This window comes from Peromyscus maniculatus, chromosome 23, assembly GCF_049852395.1.
Source record: "Peromyscus maniculatus bairdii isolate BWxNUB_F1_BW_parent chromosome 23, HU_Pman_BW_mat_3.1, whole genome shotgun sequence".
Classification (NCBI taxonomy): domain Eukaryota; kingdom Metazoa; phylum Chordata; class Mammalia; order Rodentia; family Cricetidae; genus Peromyscus; species Peromyscus maniculatus.
Genome location: NC_134874.1, coordinates 45,573,885 through 45,594,928, shown reverse-complemented (window position 1 = coordinate 45,594,928; position 21,044 = coordinate 45,573,885). Strand labels below are relative to the sequence as shown.

General features: G+C 49.2%; 1 protein-coding gene across 2 annotated transcripts in view; it reads right to left on the bottom strand.

Moving 5' to 3' along the window:
* Nucleotides 1-10,717: 10,717 nt before the first annotated feature.
* The window catches only part of Sdk1 (sidekick cell adhesion molecule 1), a 968,286-nt gene continuing 957,959 nt past the window's right edge, over nucleotides 10,718-21,044 (bottom strand). For both annotated transcript variants that reach the window (XM_006990740.4, XM_076560415.1), the window contains one exon: nucleotides 10,718-11,961. In XM_006990740.4, the coding sequence (XP_006990802.2) occupies nucleotides 11,707-11,961 (255 nt within the window). In that variant the 3' untranslated portion in view covers nucleotides 10,718-11,706. The remainder of the gene's footprint in view (nucleotides 11,962-21,044) is intronic.

The window sequence follows — 21,044 nt, the reverse complement described above, 5'->3', positions numbered from 1 at the left end:
ATGTGCTAGGCAAGTGTTTACCTTCTAGCGGTTGTGTCCTGAGGCCTTTTTATACTGCCCTGCCCCTGCCCTCCCCTCTCTTCCCCTCTGCTCCCCTTCCCTCCTCTTTCTCCTTCCCTTCCCTTCCTCTCCTTCCTCTTCCTTTCCTGGTCCCTCCGGTCTTCCCTCCCCCCTCCCTCCTCCTTCCTGCTGATTCTCTCAGCTGCCATCTCACTTCTCCTGCCTGACCGGCAGCCACAGAGAGGACAAATCTGGCCGAATTGAAAGTTTCCTGGCCTGCGGAAGAGCGGAGAAATTGAGCAGAGCACACATGAACAAGGAGTGGGTGTGCACACATGTCTCTCCATTCCTGGCTGTGGATGTGACCTGAGGAGCTGTTGGAAGCCTCTGCCTCGACTTCCCCATGATGATGGCTGTGACCCAGAATTCCCAGCTGAAACAAACTCCTTTCTCCCCTAAGTTGCTTATTATCAAGGACTTCTATCCCAGCGACAGAAGTGAAACCAGGGCTCAAGGCAAGCGCTGAGCCATGGCCCCAGGCACTGAAGCATTTTCTTGATGGTTGGTTTACATCGGTGACTCCACAGCCCCTACATGAGTGTTGGTATCTGTCGTCTTTTGTCCCTCAGTTTGAGACTTTCTTGGCTCTTGGTGCCATGCGCGGTATTCAGGTGAAAGCTGGACTCTCGGAGTCTGGTATTTAAGCCTTGTCTTGCTGCCTTCTTGCACGTTCACTTGGAAGCTTGATGCCTTGCTAGTACCGGGTGCTGCTGCAGACTCTAGGCTCCCGCCTGCTCTCTCTTGCCACTTGGTTATTCTTCATCACAGCTGAACTGGGGAGACTTTCAGGCTCCCTCATAAACACCTACTCATAGCATAGTTAGGGTGAGGGGGGTGCTTCACTGCTGCTCCCTAAATTGCTTCTTCTGATGCTGGGGTCTTGGGAATCGATGGCCTTGCCCTTGATGGCTTCTGTCACAAGTGTCAGCTCCACTCGGCCTCCTCCGGGCATCAGTGCCTCTCCCAGGAGACTGCAGGAGCTTTGCTATCTCTGGGTGGAGTCTAGAAGTCCCAGCCCCATGTGTGCGGAGGCCAGAGGCAAACGTTCAGTGTCATCATCCTCTGTCACACTTCATGTTATTTTTGGAGACAGGGTCTCCAGTGAGCCAGTGAGCCCCAGAGATCCTCCTGTCTCTGCCTTTCTGGGGTTGGAATTACAGTTCACACCACCGTGTCTACATGGGGTGTGGGGATCAAAGTCAGCTTCTTACATGTGTACCCCAAGCACGTTACCCACTGAGCCATTTCCCCGGTGCTAGATATGAGTTTCTTTTTACTAAAATGTTTGAGTCTGGATCTGAGTCAAGCCCATAATGTAGTGATTTGCTTAATGACTGCAGAATATTGTCTTATCTGAAGAGAAGCAGGGCGTTTTTAAGACCACAGAGCCCAGAATTAACAGCTTGGAATTTTCACCATGCTGGCTGTTAATTGACTTCAACCATTAAAAGGGAGAGAAGTTTTTGGCAAACCCTGAGCCTTTCATACAAGCGGGTACACAGGCATGTTCAAATCATTCTGTAATAAGCGTGCAGTGAGCCAATGATATTAGAAGAAATAGACTCTTCCAACAGCGGATCTGCAAAAGGTTCTGTGGCTCCCAGAGAGACTGAAAGTCGTTCCACCCTGTAACAAAATCAAATCTTGGAAACACAAGTGTGAATTCAATAGATATCAGAGGTCTGTGACTACCCACCACTTGCATTTTGATTGTTTTGGAAAGCGAAGAGTTGGTTGGTAGGCAGTTAGACAGACATTAGCAGGCCATTGAGGACAGACTCCTCCCTCATAGCCAGCTTTGGACCCTCATTTATTTGTCCACAGGAAGGCTTATTCATCTGAAGATATGCTAAAGGATGGGAGGAATAATTATCCCTGCAATGAGATAATGTATTTCTTGGGGGCAGTTGCTTATAGAGCATCTCTGAGATCCAACTAAAAAACCCAGCTTTACCTTTATTTCTCTCTCTTCTTCACATACCAGCCCAAACCCTAAGTATGTGCGCCTTGCCCGGATTGCAGGATTCCTGCTTTCTCTGAATGACACCCGCCTTCTATAGCTGCTTGTCAGTCAACCTCACTGCTGACTCTACCCCAAAAGGGATGACTCTCTTTCTTTTACTTTCTCTGTCTCCTTCCTCCTGGCACATGCAAGATCTATAACTTGCCTGTCCTGTTATTTTAATCTCAAGTGCTAATAAAATGCCCATTAAGTTCCTTTCTATTGGTCTTTAAAAGTCTTTAATCAACAAGACAAATACCTCATAAATGGGAATCCTGATTCCCCCACTAATATGTCCAACCAGCACAGAATTATCTCTTATTGTACCTTCTTCTTGGTGATGTCAGAGTCCCTTGCCTATGGTAGGGACCAGGGTGATGAGGGTCTCATGGTCAATGCCATGGTTGATGCTGTGAAAATGGATATCCTCTGCTCTCCCCTTACCCCCGATGTCCAGTGAAATGAGCAAGGCTGGGTTAAGATCTGCTTCCTCATTCAGCTGGAAGCCTCAGTGGAAATTTCCTTTCTCCTGACTAATTACCATCTGACCAGACAATGGAGATTTCCTTTTCCTGTAACCAATGGTTGCATTTTAAAATGCCTTCCTCAAACTTTTCAATAATAACAATAGCAGGGCATTGAATCACATATGGACTTAACTGAGGCATTTCCTCTCAAGATAGCCGTGGAGTGTGTTGGGTTTGGGGGGTGGGGAGTATTTTCCTATCTCCATGTTGTGTAGCTATTTCCTTTAGGATTGCAAATGCAAAATTCCCTTGTGGAGGGAAGGACGAAGGAAGCTCAATAAACACATGAGAAACTTAAAGACTCACCAGGTCCTTTTCCAAGATCCCATCAGCAGCAAAAACTTCTGAGGGACCTGACATCCTTCAGTGCTGTAGCTGCCTGCAAGAAGCTTTTGTGAGTCTTTATCTGTGCTACGGTGGAACTTTTTGGTGATGCAGCAGCCTGTAGGTGACTGTGATAAATCCACTGGCTCTCTAATGTAGACTCAGAATTATTTTATTTGTCGGAGTCTGTCATCATCCTTCTATCTGGGATGAAAAGACACATCCCTTAGATGTTGTGTGGCTGTTTCATCTGAATTGAAACCATACCTCCTAAAGGGAGGTCCCTTAAGACTCAGAAGGCAAGTAAAACTTTCAAGAGTAAAACTCACAACTCTCAGGAAGTTCCTGAAATTTATAAGACCCATAGGCGTTGCCCCAAGATTATGTAAGCAATAAAGATTGGTGGAGAGAGAACTCTCTGGCCTCTGAGCTACCTGAGAGTCTTGGAGGGAACTCCAGAGATATAGTTTTCATGAGTTGTCTCCCATGCACCTGTAACACATCCTCAGTCATGCTCCTGTAAGCAACTCCATAAACTAACTTGCTCACTTAGGTGGAGTTGTTTCCTTTTGCATGGCATCAGTGTCTTATCTGGAGTGAGTAGATATTTATTCACAACTCCCCTGGAAAGTTCACATAGAGTCTTCATTTGTCTACTGAGATGCTGTCCAGGCTCCGAGCTTCTGGGAGCACATTTAGTGTACTACAGGGTGAATTGCCTGTGGATTCTAGGGAATCCTAAAGAAGAGCCACAGTCCCTTGAAAGGCAGCACAGAACAAGGTTTGGGACTCAGGAATCAGGCTCTGTTGCCATCTCCCAATTATGGAGCTTGTGCCTGGAATTTCCCTGTGCTGCTGGCTGCCCTAGGCCCAATGGCTTCATCCCTTTCCTGGTAAGCTTCAGCCATCAACTTGACACAGCTCAGAGTCATCTGAGGAAGTCTCTGTTGGGGGATTGCTTCTTGGGGCATTTCCCTCCCCAATACTAATTGATGTAGGCATGCCAGTCCACTGTGGGTGGTACCATCCCCAACGTGGGAGATCTTGGGCTGTATAAAGAATCTAGCTGAGTCAGTGGGAAGCAAGCCAGTAAACAGTGTTTTCTCCATGGTCTCAGCTTCAGTTCCTGCTTGAGTCCCCTCTGGCCTCCCTCAAAGATGCACCATGATTTGGAAGCATAAGATGAAGTAAACACATTCCTCCCCAAGTTGTTTTTGACCATGGTCTTTATCACAGCAGCAGAAAGCCAACTAGAACACCTTCTATATGTTTAATCTACGTAATGAGCTCCTTGCTGTGTTCATCTCTCAGGGGCCTCCTGGGAAATGTATAGAACAATGAGCAGAGACAACACAGTACACTGAGGCTCATGGTCTATGTTCAGTAAAGAGAAGGGTGGTTCTCGAGGAGATGCTGAGTTGAAGTGTCCTTTAAGCAAGAGCTACATTGACTCTTGTCAAGTACATAGTTCAGGGGGCAGGGGTCCGAAGCAAAAGAGGTATCTGTCCTTCCTAGGGATACCAGGGCCTGTCCCTTAAAGTACCTTGTGAAGGGATGAATAAGAAGGAAGGATTGATTTTGGCTCACAGTCTGAGCATACACAGTCCATCATGGTGGTGAAGTCATGGTAGCAGAATTGTTAGGCTGCTGGTCACATGACAACCACAGCCAGGAAGCAGAGAGATATGGATGCTGGGGCTCAGCTCGATTTCTCCTTCTTACACAGATGGGAACCCCAGTCTCTGGGATTGTGCTGCCCACAGTCAGGGTGTATCTTCCCACTTCAATTAATAAACCCAATCTATGATCCCCTGGAGGTGTGCTTGGAGGCTTGTCTCCTAGGCAATTCTAGGTCCCGTCAAGTTGACAATCAATATTAACCACTAAAGGGCAGGAAGTGGGATGGGGGGGGGGGGGCGAGATGTTGTGCTACAGGGAAATGGGCCCAAGGTCAGCTGATTAGACTAAGAGACACAGTATTTCCTTGTGTTTCTGAATGAGGTTGGTGATGTAGAATATTATTATTATTATTATTGATTTTTCAAGACAGGGTTTCTCGATGTAGTTTTGGTGCCTTTCCTGGAACTCACTCTGTAGACCAGGCTGGCCTCAAACTCACAGAGATCTGCCTGGCTCTGCCTCCCGAGTGCTGGGATTAAAGGCATGTGCCACCACCACCCGGCTGTAGAATATTATTTTAACTAGGCAAAGATGTGTTACATTTGTTCATGCTGCATTTGTTAACTATGTAAAGATATGTTGCAATTGAATTAATTAAATAAAATTAATCTGTGCTCAGAGAGGCGGGCTTAGTAACTGGTTGACAGGAAGCAGCAGGGAGGAGCTTAGCATGTTGTTTTGTGTGTGTGTGTGTCGGGGGGTCAGTGTGAAAGGGAGTGGTCTCCAGGGGGCACCAGCAAAGGCAGAAAGTTAGCCAGCTGCTGCTCTAACTCTGAGCCTGCAAGTTTTCACTCTAGCCTTTAAATCTCAAGTTTTATTAGAACAATAGAGATTTAGTTAGAACTAGCGGTAGTGGCAGCTACAAAGCCATTGTCTGGGGGAACAGAATTTCCCGGCTGTGGCCTCAGCAGCTGGGCACTAGTAGTTTAAAGTGCAGCCACCATGGCAAAGGTAACACAGCAGCTGGAGTTTGAAAAATCTCAAAGTATTGACCTTAGTTCTTTTTTGAAGTTCGAGTAGAACTTCTTTGGATGAGAGGTGCCTGGAAGAAAAATGGGTTCTATGAGTATAGGATGTGATACTGGTCCCTTGTCCTGCCCCTCTCCATTCCCTGCTTGGGAGGCCCCGTATTGAGGAGGGGAGGGCACAGGTCTCCTGCCCATGTGATCCTTCACTCTATTTTGCACAGTAGCTGCCATGTTCCAACTGTTGGAGACAGTGAAAAACATGAGAATTTTATTTTGCTATTATTAGTAGTTGAAATGTAGGTGGATGATGCTGGGGAGAGGGTGAGGAGGAGCAGGGATGAAGGGTTCTTACTGCTTATTCTTGGCAATGATTTAGAGAGGAAAAGGAAGAGTTGAATGGTCAGAAGCCTGGATTTCCATCCTCCTATGATCCCTCCTCCTGCAGCTGGAAACTGGCTACCTTTTCTGACCATGTTCCATTTTGGGGTCACTTGATGGACCTTTCAAGATAAACCAATGATTGGGCTGTATCCCCAGAGGTTCTGACTCAGTTGCATTATGCAGTAATTTCCTGTGTTGAAGCATTCCATTCAGGAAGTAAGCGACTCACAAGTGTCAGGAAGTCCCCGAAACATACTAGATTCATAAGGCTCCTCCCTTCCCAAGGTTATGTAAGTGGTAATGACTGCTGAGGAGAGATGACTCTTCAATGTGTTGAGTTGCCTGCAAGTTGTGCAGAGAGTTCCATAGCTGCAGCTTTTGTGGCCTGGGCTCTGGAATTCTTAATTGCTCCTTGATAGTGCTAAAAAGGCTGAGAGCTGAGAACTGCGTCCTGAGGCCTGTGGATCACAGAGGTACAGCTGTGTTCTCTTCTGGTGGCCCCACAGTGGCTCCCACAAACCCAGAGTTGGCAGATGGTTTCATTTTCCCCCTTCCTTCAGAGCTGTGATCCTACCTTGAACCCAGGAGCTATTAGATGCCTCAGGATGTGGGCATGCTTGAGTGATCCGGGCCACCCACTTCATCCCAAGCACAGCCCAAATTGTTCACAGGCAGGTCTTCCTCTTCAAGGCATCAGTGATGGCTTTCAGAAGGTACAGATGGGGGTTAGGGTGGGCTTGTGGCATCTGAAAATTACTGGTCCATTCAGAGTGACTCAAGGTGCAGGCTCTAGCTGCCACCTACACCTTGGGCAGGGAGCTCTCTGTGAGATTGCAACCCCCTCTCTTCCAACTGAGAGGGAGTCACACATGGGAGTTCCTGGAAGAAAGCTGTGTCTGCAAAGGTGGATTGATCAGAACATGGAGAAATTGGACTGCTGTAAGTCCAGAACCAAACTATCTTGGGGCATCTTTAGCCTCTCCTTAATAGCCATCTATTTCCCTAGGTCCATCCTTTCGACTGTGTGAACAAGGCCTTAGTTTCCACCAACCAAAGGGCTAAGGATGCTGTCAGGCGGCACCTAAAGCCTCTAGCAGAGTTTCCCCTGCTTCCCTGTAACCTGCCTACCCATGGATCCACCAAGATATGTGAAAAGTATTTTACTTTATGGCTTTCTTCACTCAGATACTGTCGGAAGTTCATGAGCTTGCTCCCTAATTGGAACACGCATTTGGGGAGGCCTAAACCTACGTTCTCAGGTCATGACCACTCATTTTTGATTCCAGAAGAAACTTTTTATCCCTTGAGCTGTTTCCTTCATCAACAGAGGACATACTGCCCCTCAACAGCAGAGAAAAAGGGAGAGAGAGACAGAGAGTGTGTTTGTTTAGGACTACATGCGGGTTAATTTCCAAGGTTAGCATTCACAGTCTTAGACTGTATGACTGCTCCTGAAATCCAGGGTCATTTCATGAACACGTTAAAAAGAGGCTGGGGAGGGCTCAGTGAGTGACATGTTTGTCATACCAAGCCTGACCTAAGTTCAGAGTCCCAGAACCCATAGAAAAGCTGGGTACTGCAGTGTAATATCTACAATCCCAGGCTCCTACAGGAAATGGGAGACTGAGAGGGAGAGTGGGCCCCTGTGCACACTGTGACCAAGGAACTCTGTCTCCAAAGAGGTGGAAAGGGAAGGTCCTCCTCTGACCTCCACATGCATGCTCTGGCAAACTTGTGCACCCCCTTCCCCCCATCCCTGAGACAATGGATCCATCAATAAAGTGCTTGCCTTACAAGGACCCGGGTTCGATTCTAAGACCCAGTGCAAAAAGCAGGGCATGTTGGTGTGTACTTGTGACCCCGGTACTGGGAAGGCAGAGTCAGGCTCACTGGCCAGCTGGCCTATCCACTAAGGTTGTTCCAGGCCAGTGAGAGACCCTGTCACAACACAAGGTGGACAGCGCCTGAAGAAGTACACCTGAGGCTGTCCTTGGGATTCTACAAGCACACACGCACATACACCTGTACATTTTGCACTTGAATACACACACACAAACAGAAACTAAAAATTTAAAAAGTCACAAACGCTTAAGGAACAAAATATTTTTTTTTTATTAAAAATTGTACCCATAGCACCGCTCTGTCTTCCTATAAGTTGAGGGGGAGGATTCATTTTATCTTTAATGGGATCTGGTTTTCTGTGCCATTTCAGAAGGTTTCATAGGGAAAGTTTTGGGATTCTCCTAAGCTAGCCGGTGAGGCAGGGGGTTCCCCTGGGAACCCCACACTGAGAGTCCTGGCCTCTCAGACTGGTCCCATGCTGTTAGTCTGTGGACTGGGGGCTCAGCAGGTGAGCAGCCATGCCCTGAGCCAGGAATCTTGGAATAATGAAAACCCATGCTAAGAACCTCTATGCAAACACACCGTGCTCAGGATGTTCCAGACCAGGTTCAAACACCACATCCACAGAACTTTCCAGAACACACATCATCCACGTGGGCTGTGGCTCCGCCTTCTCCCAGGGATCCAGAGGGACACCCCCCACACCACCACAAATTTTCCCGCTGGAGTTGGGGAGATGCTGAGGAAGGCCAGCAGAAGGCTGGGAGATGTCAGCCCAGATGCCGACATCCTCTCTGGATGTCTGTGCTCTGCAAAGCCATCCACAAGGCTCACAGACACACCGGGAGGAAAGGCTGTATGGGCTGAACGGTCTCCAGAGTCACTGAGGCCGCAGTGGGTAGATGTGGCTGCCACTCATCATTAGACACCCCTGGAGGTGACGTTTTCAAATGACAGAAGCCAGAGGGCACCTGTATCCTGCCTGTTTGGGTCTTTTCTCAGAACCCAGACTTGGATCCAATGTCCGTTTTGCAGCTGTGATGTGTCCATCCCTTTCCTACAGTGAGAGTTTAGGAAGGACATAATGCCCCGCGGCTCTGGGAGGCTGAAATCTAACTAAAAACCCCAACCCCTGCACTTGGTGCAGGGCACTTGAACGGGACAGAGTCCCCTAAGTCAGTGGTTCTCAACCTTTCTAATGCTGTGACCCTTGAATACAGTTCCTCATGCTGTGGTGGCCCGCAACCATACAATCATTTTCATTGTTTCATAACTGCAGTTTTGCTACTGTTATGAATTGTAGTATAAACATCTGGTATGCAGGAGATCTGGTAAAAGGGCCGTCTGACCCCCAGAGGGGTCAGGACCCTCAGGTGGAGAACCGCTGCTCTAAGTGATGGACTTGATGACAGCTGTTGATCAGCAGTCACAGGGGCCGGGCATCCTGAAAAGACCTTCCCATAGAAAACGAGTTACTGATCACAGAGTGCTGTGAACTGCCCGGTCACTGTGAGGAAACCCAGCGGCTGGCGGCAGAGTCTCACCTCAGACCAGGCCACCCAAGCATTCCCCACTGGTAAAAGCGATCAAGTCCTTATGGCTTAAGGGAGAAAGCAGAGTGCGGAGCCAGCCTGGCCCCTGTCCTCTGTTGGGCGCCGCCTTCCAAGAAGTTCAGGTGGTGCCGTGTGGTCTTCTGTCCATTTCACTCCTTTGAGGCCGGGGAGGAGGTGGTGCTGTCCACTGATGTGGTCCCTCCTGTGGACCACGAGGGGGGCAGTCCCCACACCAAAGTGGCTTTGGGCAGAGCATTTAGGATTTTTGGTTTAGAATATTTTCCCTTCAGCTCAGAAAATGAAGGGAGATGGGGAGGATGAAGAAGGGGGGAGGAGGGAGGAAGAAGGGGGGAAATGAGCAACAGGAGGAGGGAGGGAGAGAAGAGGGAGAGGAAGGAGGGAAGGGAGAGAGGAAGTAAAGGAGGGAGGGGTGAAAAGCTGGAGTGTGAGAAAGAGGGAGGAAAGGAAGAACGGGGGAAACGGGGCGGCGGCGGCGCACCCCTTTAATCCCAGCACTCGGGAGGCAGAGGCAGGCGGATCTCTGTGAGTTCGAAGCCAGCCTGGTCTACAGAGCGAGTTCCAGGAAAGGCTCCAAAGCTACAGAGAAACCCTGTCTCAAAAAAACCCAAAAAAACAAAAAACCAAAACCAAAACCAAAAAAAGAAGGGGGAAGGAAGGATAAGGGGAGGGAGAAGGAAAGAAGGAACAAGAGGAGAAGGGAGGAGGAGGGCTGGAATTTTTTTTAATTGTGGGTTTTGGAAAAACTGAAAGGCCTTTAATTTTTTTTTTTTTTCTCCCAAGCAGAACTTCCAGGGTCCTGGGGCCATACCAGTAACTTCCTAGGCATCCGAGTCAAGACAAGATCCATGGCCTCTGCCTCTCAGGGAAAGTAAAGGGCTACAAAGTCCCCTACTGGTGACATTCAACAGCCAGCCCCCTCCGCAGGATGCCAAGGTCACTAGAAGGACAGACCTTTTCACTGGCTCTGAGTACTCCAGGACGTGGTTTCATGGAGCCACCCCAGCTCTGGGCCACACCATGGCCAAAGCCAGCTGGTCACATCCAGATCCCAAGCCCAGGCTAGGGGCGGCAGGATGCTCATAGGGTCTGAGTGCCACTTAGCTGGTACTCTGCATTTAGCCAAAATAGTGAAAATTAAAGGAAAATGTTTTCAGAAAACCTGTTAAGGCTAAAACGCTGGCCTTGGACGGCAGGGTGGCGGAAGCAGCACCGGGGGTGGTGGTGGTGGTGGTGGTGGTGGTGGTGGTGGTGGTGGTGGTGGTGGTGGTCAGAAGCGGGACATCAGGAGGGGGAAGGGAAGGGCTGTCCCCACTGTGCGCCGGCCGGTGTGGGGTGTGCTAGGTGACTCGCGGCCCCGGGTTGTTTTCTCAGAGCCGAGTGTTTTATTTGGAGACACGGTCGCTTCTCGTCTTTCCCACGTACAAAGCTGAACAATGAATTAAAAGGCACCTGGAGACAGCAAAGACGCATTCATTTCATGTGACATAGTTTAAAAAAAGATAAAAAGATTTAAAAAATACTCTGGTTCAACAATGCACACCTGCTACTGCCACAAGCAACTGCAAAAACACGCGTCTGCGCCCCTCTCTTTGCTCAGCGGGGGTGGGCTGTGTGCTGTGGTCACCAGAAGGACCTGGCTGGCCATGGATGGGCCTGGGTGGCCTCCAGTTGGGGGAGGGACTTGCTGTTCTTGTAACTGTCAGCTTTAGAGAACAGAGGAAGAGCGAGGGGAAAGCCCCAGGGTCGCGCCACCCTAAAGAGGGACTGCAGAGCTGAGCCCTCCATGGCCCCTTGCGCAGTGGCATCGCGTGGACCCCGGTGAGAACCGGGCAGAACCCGGGGGTGGGGTGGGGAGATCAACTGTCTGAAGCACAGGCGAGAGCAAGAAGCCTCAAGTCGGCCTAAGATGGAGAAAGTGAGCCAGGCTGGCTGGTTCTCCAAAAGGAGGTAGAGAGAGAAGTGCGCCGCGGATGCGATTTACCTGTCCCCCTCCACCCTCCTGCCAGCCCTCGCCTCCGCGATGGTCTGGAGGCCTGAGAAGCCCAGGGTTGGGGTGTGTCGAGAGCGCCCCCACCGGCGGTGCCGAGCTAGTGCACCAGGGAGATACCTTCTCTTAAAAAGAAAAGAAAACAAAGAAACCTGCTTCCTGCAGCGATGTTACAAAAAGCCATTAAAAAAAACCTTCCTAAGTGAAACCTAGTTTTCACCAGTAGGTAAGATCGCTTATCAGAATTATTATTATTTTTTTTGTGGAACAAAAAATTTCAGCTCAGTTATCGGAGTTGATTGTCTTAACAAAAATAGACTCCAGAAGTTCTGCACCCGTCTACCCTGATGGAGGCGTGACGTCACACGAAGGAGGAGAAGCCGGTGAGGGGGGCCCGGGCTCCGGGGCCAGCTGGTGTGTAGACTCCGCCCGCGCTCTGTGTGGTGATGACCGTGTGCAGGTGCGGGCCCGACTCGGCCCCTGCCACCGCCTCGTATCTGTGCGGTGCTGCGGCAGGGGGACGCCGCTTCCAGGAGTTGTAGTAGGTGGGGTCGCTCATGTAGTGGTTGACGAAGGAGTGCTTGGGCAGGGCTTCCTCGTAGTCTGAGTCGGAGGCCTAAGGGTGGGACGGAGGGACAGTGTGAGCCATAGCAAGAAAGGGAGAAGGGGGGGGTGAGGGAGGGTGATCTGGAAACAGGGAGACTCCCATTAGTCAGCCAAGGTGGGGGTGGCCTGCGGGTCACCTGTTGTAGTCGCCTTTCTCCCTCCTGGAAGCCCAGGAGAGGCCTGTGCTGCGGGGCGCCCTGGGAGAGGTCTACAGAGTCCCCACAGAGTCTGTAAGCGCAGATGTTAATGGTGCCGCGTCCCCTGTAGCAGCCTATGGTGGTTTGAATGACAATGTCCCCGCAGGTTCATGTATTTGAACGTCACTGGCCAGTTGGTGGCGCTGTTTGGGGAGGAGGTTGAGGAGGCGTGGCCTTGTTGAGGAAGTACGTCACGGAAGGTGGGCTTTGAGTTTAAAGACTGGCTCCATTTCCACTCTGTCTCTCTGTCCCCTCCTCTCTCTCCCCCTCCTCTCTCTCCCTCCCCCCTCCTTGCTTCATGCCTGTGGTTCCAGATGTGGGTCTCAGCTTCCTGCTCCAGCTGCCATGCCTGCCTGCTGTCATCTTTTCCCACCATGATGGTGATGGACTCATCCCTCTGGAACCTTAGGCCCTAATAAACTCTTCCTTCTATAAGCTGCCTTGTCATGATCTTTATCACAGCACTAGAAAATTAACTAACACACTGAGTGACTAATACACTAAAAGTGACTAATACCCTAAAAACAACCAATAAGCTAAAAGTAACTAATACACTAAAATTAACTAACACATTGAGTGACTAATACCCTAAAAATAACCAATAAACTAAAAGTAACTAATACACTAAAAGTGACTGAATACACTAAAAGTATTCACTGACTGAACTTCATTCATCAATGTCCACTCAGGTAAAACGGATCTTTGGCTCCAATGCAGAAAGAATTCCCGGACTGAGCCAGTGAGAAGCATGGAGTTTGTTTTTATTATTTATTTCTGGCTGGTGTGTTTGTGCGTGTGTGGGGGGGTTTACATGTCCATCTGCTCACACGTGGAAGGCAGAGAGAGAGGTTGTCTCCTGTTTTCCTATCCACCTCATTATTTTGAGGCAGGGTCTCTCAGTGGATCTGAAGCTGGTCATTTTACCTTGGCTGGCTGACTGGCCAGCAGGTCACCAGGACCCGTCTGTTTCTGTCTCCCAATGCTTAGCATGCTGCCATGCCCAGCTCTTATGTGGGTACTCAAATTCGAACTTGGGTCTTCTTGCTTTCACAGCAAAGTGAGCCATCTCCTAAGCCCAAGTTGGAGTTTATTAAAAAAAAAAAAGATATATACTTAGAAGTTTTATTTTGGGGCTGGAGAGATGGCTCAGTGGTTATGAGCACTGGGCACCCTTCCAGAAGACTGGATTTCCATTCCACATGACCGCTCACAGCCATCTGTAACTCTACTCCCAGGTGATCTGACACGCACTTCTGGCCTCTCTGAGTACTACATATCCATGGATACAGACATATATGCAAGCAACACACCCACCCACATAAAATTAAAAGATTCATTTTTAATTTTGCACATATGTGTGTCTCTCTCAGTGTGTTTGTGCACGTGTATATGCAGTTTGTGTGGAGTCCAGAAGAGGGCAGACGTGTATGAAATGGCATTAGAAGCAGTTGTGAGCTGCTTGACATGGGTGCTGGGAACCAAATAAGTGAGGTCGCAGGTGAGTCCCAAGTGGCTCCTGACAGGACTCCAGTTGATAGAGTAAAACTAGCTCAGGAGATGCAGGTTTTTCTTTTTTTGATTCCCAGAAAATGTCTAGGAGAGGAATGAGGCCCACCTGAGGTCATATGCATTCAGACTTTAAGCCTGGTTCATCGCTGTTTGATATAAAATACCTTTATATGAAGGGAGTATTGTCTCTATGTCCACAAGCTTCATAGCAAATGTCAGTCATGCTGTAGTTATTAACTATCAGCTGGTGGGAAGCTTTGGGGAGACTCCAAAGTGTGTGTGTGTGTGTGTGTGTGTGTGTGTGTGTGTGTGTGTGCCTTCTCTTTCCTTCATTTGCCTATCATCACCCTCTTTCTCTCATGCCTCAGAACACACACTTATGGATGCCTAGGAGTGCTCCTGGCCTTTGATCTGCAGGCAAACAAGACGTGAGCTGCTGGGGGACCAAAGAGAAAAGTTCAGCATGCCGGGGTGGGGGCGGGGGCACCCGCAGTGGCCTCTTGTCACAGACCCACTGCCCACAGAGGCTTAGAGACTGCAGCAGGGGAAGCTGCTGGACCAGGCCAGTGCCTGCATTTTTGTCTGCTCTAGTGCTGGGCTCCAAGCACACTCCGCGGCCGCAGCCTGGAGAGCTCTGGTCTCCTGGGGGTGCCGAGGATCGTCCCTTGGAGTGTCTGGGTTCATTTCATACAACAAGCCAACAACACCTGTAAGAATCATCCAGTCATCTTTCCCTTCCTCCTTCCCTCCTCCTTCCTTCCTTTCTTCCCTTCCTCCCTTCTTCTTTTGAGGAAGGTTCCACTCCGCAGTGCAGACAGGCTTTCCACTTGTGATTTCCATGTTCTTACCTCAGCCTCCAGGTTCTAGGATAAAAGATGTGAGCCAAAGCAATGTCTGGCTTAGTCTATGGGTTTTCTCTTTTCTTAAATAAAAATTATTTTCTTTGTGTTGTCATGGAAAAGATCACTAAAGGAGACGGAGGCTGAAGTGGATTTTACTGAGTCTGCGGAGGACTCCTGGCTCTCCGTTGGACACCCTGTCCTTCTAGACACGGATTTGGCCTCCACAGTTGGGGTGGGGGCTGGGACCAGGATTTGTGGCTGTGTTTAAAATACACCTTCCAGATGTTTTCTAGGGGTTTGAGGCCTAGGAGGCAATGCTGTATGTAAACTAGGGCTTGACAAGGGAACAGAGACAGGCAAGACAGGACTCTGTGTGGCTGTCTGCTCTGTGAAGGCTTCAGACACTGTCTTAGATTCTAAAATCCTGGAGGAGGACACAGAGATCCACAGAAGCCATCTTTTTTTTCATGGGGACTTCACTGGGTCCCCAGGATTGGATGAAGGCCGATTTGTTCCCCAGTTCCACAAACCAGGGCTAACTTTATTCTCCTCTGAGGTAGCACGCAAGATTTGAGATTGAGTCCGTCTCCTTATTTTCTGGCTGAAGAACCAAGATCCATAGATTCAAATGAGCTCCTCAGGCCACGCCCACAGGGGACTCTCAGCCAATGACAGGGAATTGAGCACTTGTTGCGAGCTCCCAGACAATTTCGGTCAGTTCCATTGGAGACTGGGAGACTGAGATTGTGTGGGTGGGTCTTGGCACACATGGACCAAAGCAATGAAGGGGTCACCTACCCCAGCGGAACCACTGTCTGTAAATCCTGCCTCTGTGCACTCGGCTAGCATCCACCCGGAAACCCTTCGGGCCTCCTTCTGCTTTCCGGAACCTCCTGCCAGGCCTTTTCTCACAGCTATGGGCTGTAGAGAAGCAGGGTCAAGGGCAGGTTGGACCTATGATGGGCTAGAATGGACTGCTACCGTTTTGTGGAAGTCTATATTTGTGTGTGTGTATGTGTGTGTGTGTGTGTGTGTGTGTGTGTGTGTGTGTGTACATGGATATGCATATGTGTGGGTGTGTGCACACAGAAGGCAGAAGACAACTGGGGTGTCATTTTTCAGAGCCATTCATCTTGGTTTTTGAGACTGGGTCTCTCACTTGGGCCTGTTGCAAGTCTCTATTTGGGCTGGGCTGTCTGGCTAGCGAGTCTCAGAGATCCTCCTGCCTCTGCTTCCTCGGCACTGGGAGTGTAAGCATGTGTGGCCACACTCAGCTTTTTACATATGTGTTCAGATCCTCATGTGTGTACTGCAAGCACCATCCTGACTGAGCTCTCTCCCCAGCCTGAGTGTGTCCAGAATACTGTAGGGACAAACATACGCTGTGACTCGTGCCCATAGATTAACCAAATTGTGTATGAGATTAACCAAATGCCTTTCATTTATAGAATGTCTTCACAATTTTAGTTAGGGATCAAATATGAAATGTCCCTGACAGGCTTGTGTTCTGAACACTTGGTCCTGGCTGGTGGTGCTGTTTTGGGGGAGGTTTGGAACCTTCTGGACATGGAGCCCAGCTGGGAGATGGGGTGGGGGGGCACAGAGGGAAAACTTGAGGGTTCGAGGCTGATTCCACTTCTCATCAGCGTTCTCTGTTTCCTGATCCATGGAGATGTGAAAAGTCCAGCTGAATGCCCCTATCTGTGGATACTGTCATGTCTGCACAGCCATGATGGATGGACCCTCACTGAGGCACAACAAACTTCTTCAGTGAGCTCTTTATGCCAGGATGAGGGGCAGAGTGACTTAACATGACTTCTTATGTCCGCCCTTGAGTATTTCATGAGCCAAAGATGGGGATAATACAGAGAGAGGGGTCTGTGGCTAAGGTGGGTGCTTACAAGGGGACCAGGCAGGAGACTGTGATGGATGATCTTAATGGTCAGTTGTGTGGGAATTAGAATTACCAGAGCAACAAGTCTCTGGGCATGTCTATGAGGGATTATGTAGATTAGATTAACTGAGACAGAAGACCCAACCTAAACATGGTCAGGCAGCATTCCATAGGGTCCTGGACTGAATAAAAAGGAGAAAGTGAGCTGAGCACCAGCATCCGTCTCTCTCTGCTTCCTGACTGTGAATACCACGTGACCAGCTGCCTCACATTCCTGCTGTCAAGACTTCCACACCATGATAGACTGTGAGTCAGAACAGACCCTCTCTCCCTCCCTCCCTCCCTCCCTCCTCCCCTTCCTCCCTCCCTCCCTCCCTCCCTCCTTCCTTCCTTTCATCCATCCATCCATTGCTTTCATCAGGCATTTGGTACATAGCCATGTCTCAGTTCTTGTGTCTACCCTGGACCACTTGGAAGGAAGCCATCCTGGACAGTAATTGGTTCACAGGACCAGAGAATGGTGTGTGTGCCTTGCACTGACCAATCAGAGCCTTGCCCTGGAAGTCTGTGTGGTGTTTGTGGCTGAAGAGACTGACTGCCAGTGTAAGGTACAGTTTGATGGGCAAGTGGTCCCTAAAGCTAATCTGAGGGAACTCTGCCTCTGTGCAGAAAGCATCTTCAAAGAAAGACCAAGACTGTCTGAGTTTGTTTCCTGTGCATCATTTGTGGAGAAGACACAGGATGCCAGACAGATATTGGAGGTGTGGACTCCCACTCAGGTCTTGCTGTGGCTTCCCTGATGGGGCAACATCCAGATACCATCCTTCCTCTGCTGCTAGCTCTATTTGTTCTTTACATGACATTATGTTTGAATGCAGATGTATTTTAGTGAGTGAGAATTATTGGCAAAAAGGAGTTGCCACTGGGTCTTCCCTCCTCCCTCCCTCCCTCCCTCCCTCCCTCCCTCCTTTCCTTCCTTTCTTTCTTCCTTGTTGCCTGTGATGTGGAGTCTTGATGTACTGGTTTCCCAGGAAACCATAGAAAGGACAGAAGGTGAGCGAGTGCTGCGTCAGGCTGACTATGAATGCTTGGCAAGCTGCAGCGAGGGTCAACTCAGGACTCGGCAAGGTACCAGCAAGATGAAAAATCCTGCTCTACCAGGGAACCAATTAGGTATGAGGGATCATTCTAATTAGTTAGAGCTGGAAGAATTTTGAAGACTGGTTTATTTTTTTAAAATTTCTGGGGGACAGCGCGTGTGCATGTGTGTGTGTGTGTGTGTGTGTGTGTGTGTGTGTGTGTGTGTGTGTGTGTGTGTGTGTAGGCCTGATATTAATAATGGATGTCTTCTCCCTGTCCCTATCTCTCTCCACTTTAGTTTTTGAGACAAAGTCTCTCTCTGAACCTAGAGTTTGCTGATTCGGCTTCAGTGACAGCCAGTGTGCAAACAGGATCCTCTTATCTCTGGCCACACCCGAACATGGGGATTATGTACCACCATACATGGGTTTGCTGAGTTCTGGGGATCTTAACTCTGGTCCCCATGCTTCCTTAGCAAACTCTCAACCACTAGCCCATCTCTCCAGTCCTCCTCTTTATTTTTTGTAATGGCCTGGAGCTTGCTGATTTGGTTAGACTGTCTAGCCAGTGAGCTCCAGGAATCCATTTGTCTCCACCTCCCCAGTGTGGGTTTCCAAGCTCTTGCTGCTGTACCAGCTTTTACGAGGGTTCTGGGGATCCAACTCAGATCCTGTATTTGCTCAGCAGGCTACTGCTTTCCTGACTGAGCCGGCTCCTCAGCCCAGTGGATCTTTCACAGATCTCTACTCACGGTCTTCCCCAGTACCGTTTTCAAACACTCGAGATGTTTACAAAACCATTTGCCCTGGTTAATTCATCATCCCACTGGGAATATGAAGGCTCTATTTCACTATTCCAGAAGTAGCTTTGTCTCCAGCCGGGATGATTCTGACCTTCAGAGAGGATGGTGGTTAACACGGCTCCGCCCTGATACTTGCTTTCCTAATAGAGCACTGACTTCTGCTCTGGACCTTTAGCTAGTGGTTGTCAGAAACAGAAGTGCAGATGAGGCTCTTAGGGAGACCAGCGAGCACTATACAGGAACACTCAGGGTTACTAGGCAATAGCATCCACCCAAATGTCGCAGCGTTCATTTGCAAATATGTTTGAGATTTCTTTTTTCCATCTAGGGGTCTCATATAGCCCAGGCTGGCCTCAAATTCCCTACATAGCTGAGGATGCCCTGAACTTCTCTTCCCTGTCTCTACTTTCTGAGTGCTAAGATTGCAAGTGTGTACTACCACATGGTGTGTGTGCGTGTGCGTGTGCGTGTGTTATGCAGTGCTGGGGATGGAATCCGTGGTTTCCTGTGTGCTAGGGAAGCCCTGTACCAACTGAGCATATCCCTAGCCCCCAAGCCTAGAATATAGACCTAAAAGGTTTTTCCTCCCTAGAAGGCAGTTTGGAGATTCAAATGCAAACCCCAAGTTTTAGAGTTACAGTGTAATCCAGTGCTTTGCCTTGGGTGCATGGCCGTAGTGACACCAGATGGACACAGGAGTTGGCTAGTGTCCTTCTCTTTCTCAGAGCCCCAAGAGAGGAAGAGGCAGGAATCCTACTGCATCCCTGATGGAAGTGACATCTTTCCCAGAAGCTGATGTCACTGGGAAAGGGCCTTTGCCATCTAGGACATTGAAAACCCATTTCCAAAAATATTGGCACTGTGAAAAGTCTGTGCTCATGGGGACATGGAGCCTGCCTGGTGTCATCCTGCCAGTGTCCTGCCACCGGCATCACATGACACCATGGCTCTTTTTGTCACTTCAGATAGAAATAAGAGGTTGATCCAAGTGAACTTTGCCATCTGAACTGGCCCTTCTAGAATGATCCAATGGGTCCCTTGGTTGAGGTCCTATGATGTTTTGTGCTTACAGTTTGCCTTAATTCACACACTTCAGACACAGCAAGACAAAGAACTCTGGAGAACAGACAGCTGGCCAGGACTCACACACTCGTGAGCCAGGGAGCCCCAGTGTCCCGGCCCCGGGACTGTTAGTTAGCAGTCATGAGGCCTCAGGGGGAAGGGTGCTGAGAGACTCCAGGGCCTGGGACCCTGAGGTCTCAGGAGACTCTGCATGTTTACATAGTTCATTGGCTCCTGGAAAGAACTGTTACCCCAAAGGCCTTGTGAACCATGGGGGACCCCCAGGGAGCAACAATAGCATAGAGCTTGTGATAGCCACAGTCAGGCAGCCAAGCTCATAGGCCCCTGGCCTCTTCAGTCCCACAGATGTGCCTCAGTGGTTCCCAAAGGCAGGTGTGGTAGGAAAGCGGGAACTCAGCCAGGTGCTCTGGCCAGCTCATCAGTGAGAACCTTGAGAAAGCTTCCGGAACCTCTTAGTCCCGAGCATTACATGTGGATGCTGTGTAGCTTTTACCTCCAGACTGAAATCTGTGCTCTTGGAGGAAGGCTCATGAAGACTCAAGAGGTACAGAAAACTCACAAGTTTCAGGAAACTCCTGAAACTTACAGGATCTCCAAGCTCCCCCTCCCCGCCATGTTATATAAACACTCAATTGCTGGGAAGAGAGAGAAGGCTCTCCCACCTGCCAGGCTGCCTGCAAGGCATGTAGGGAGCTCTGAGGATATGGCTTTCCTGAGCAGTCACCCATGTTGGGCTGGATTTGGGTGATGCAACTGCCTTTGAGTCACCCATGTCCTGTAGGAACCCTACTAAACTCACTGGTTCACTAAGCTGGACTTGGGTGGGGTCATTTCTCTGATCTGTCGTCAGTGCATGGGGTCAATAGACATTTGTTCTTCTCTCCACAGGGCCAAGGAAGGCAAACTCCTTGCAGAATTCCCTTTCACAGAATGGCATTCCTCTGCAGCATCCCTCCTCCCCTGTGCCTGCCCTCCCTCCTGTCCTCCCTAGCTTCTCCATGCTCACCCCTCCTTCTCTGCCTCTGTGTGTGTGTGTACGGTGACATGTACATATGCATATACGTATTTATGCATGTGTGAGAGAATGTACACATGTATATATGTATGCACATACATGTATATGTATGTATTTATGCATGTCTGTACATGCACATATGTGTATATGTATGTATGTATTATATTTTCTAGCTCAGTGCTTAGGTAAATCTTGTTATTTATTTTTTTAAAAAAACAGTTGAATTTGAACCTCAAGCCATCTCATGCATTTGAGAGAAGAAATAGACCCGGGCATGTCCTATTAACCTATTTAAAAAGTTTAGCCAGGCTGTGGGGGTGCACGCCTTTAATCCCAGCACTCAGGAGCCACAGCCAGGCAGATTTCTGTGAGTTCGAGGCCAGCCTGGGATACCAAGTGAGTTCCAGGAAAGGCACAAAGCTACACAGAGAAACCCTGTCTCGAAAAACCAAAAAAAAAAAAAAAAAAAAAAAAAAAAGTTTAATCAATGAACCAATTCATTAATTTTGAGATGGGGTCTCAGGAACCCAGTCTGGCCACAAGTTTCCTATGCAGCCAAGGATGACCTTGAACTTGTGGTCTTCCTGTCTCCACCTCCCAAGTGCGGGGATTATTGAGAATGTCAGCAGAATGACCCAGCCACAGGGGTGGGTGAATACCAAGCATGTGGA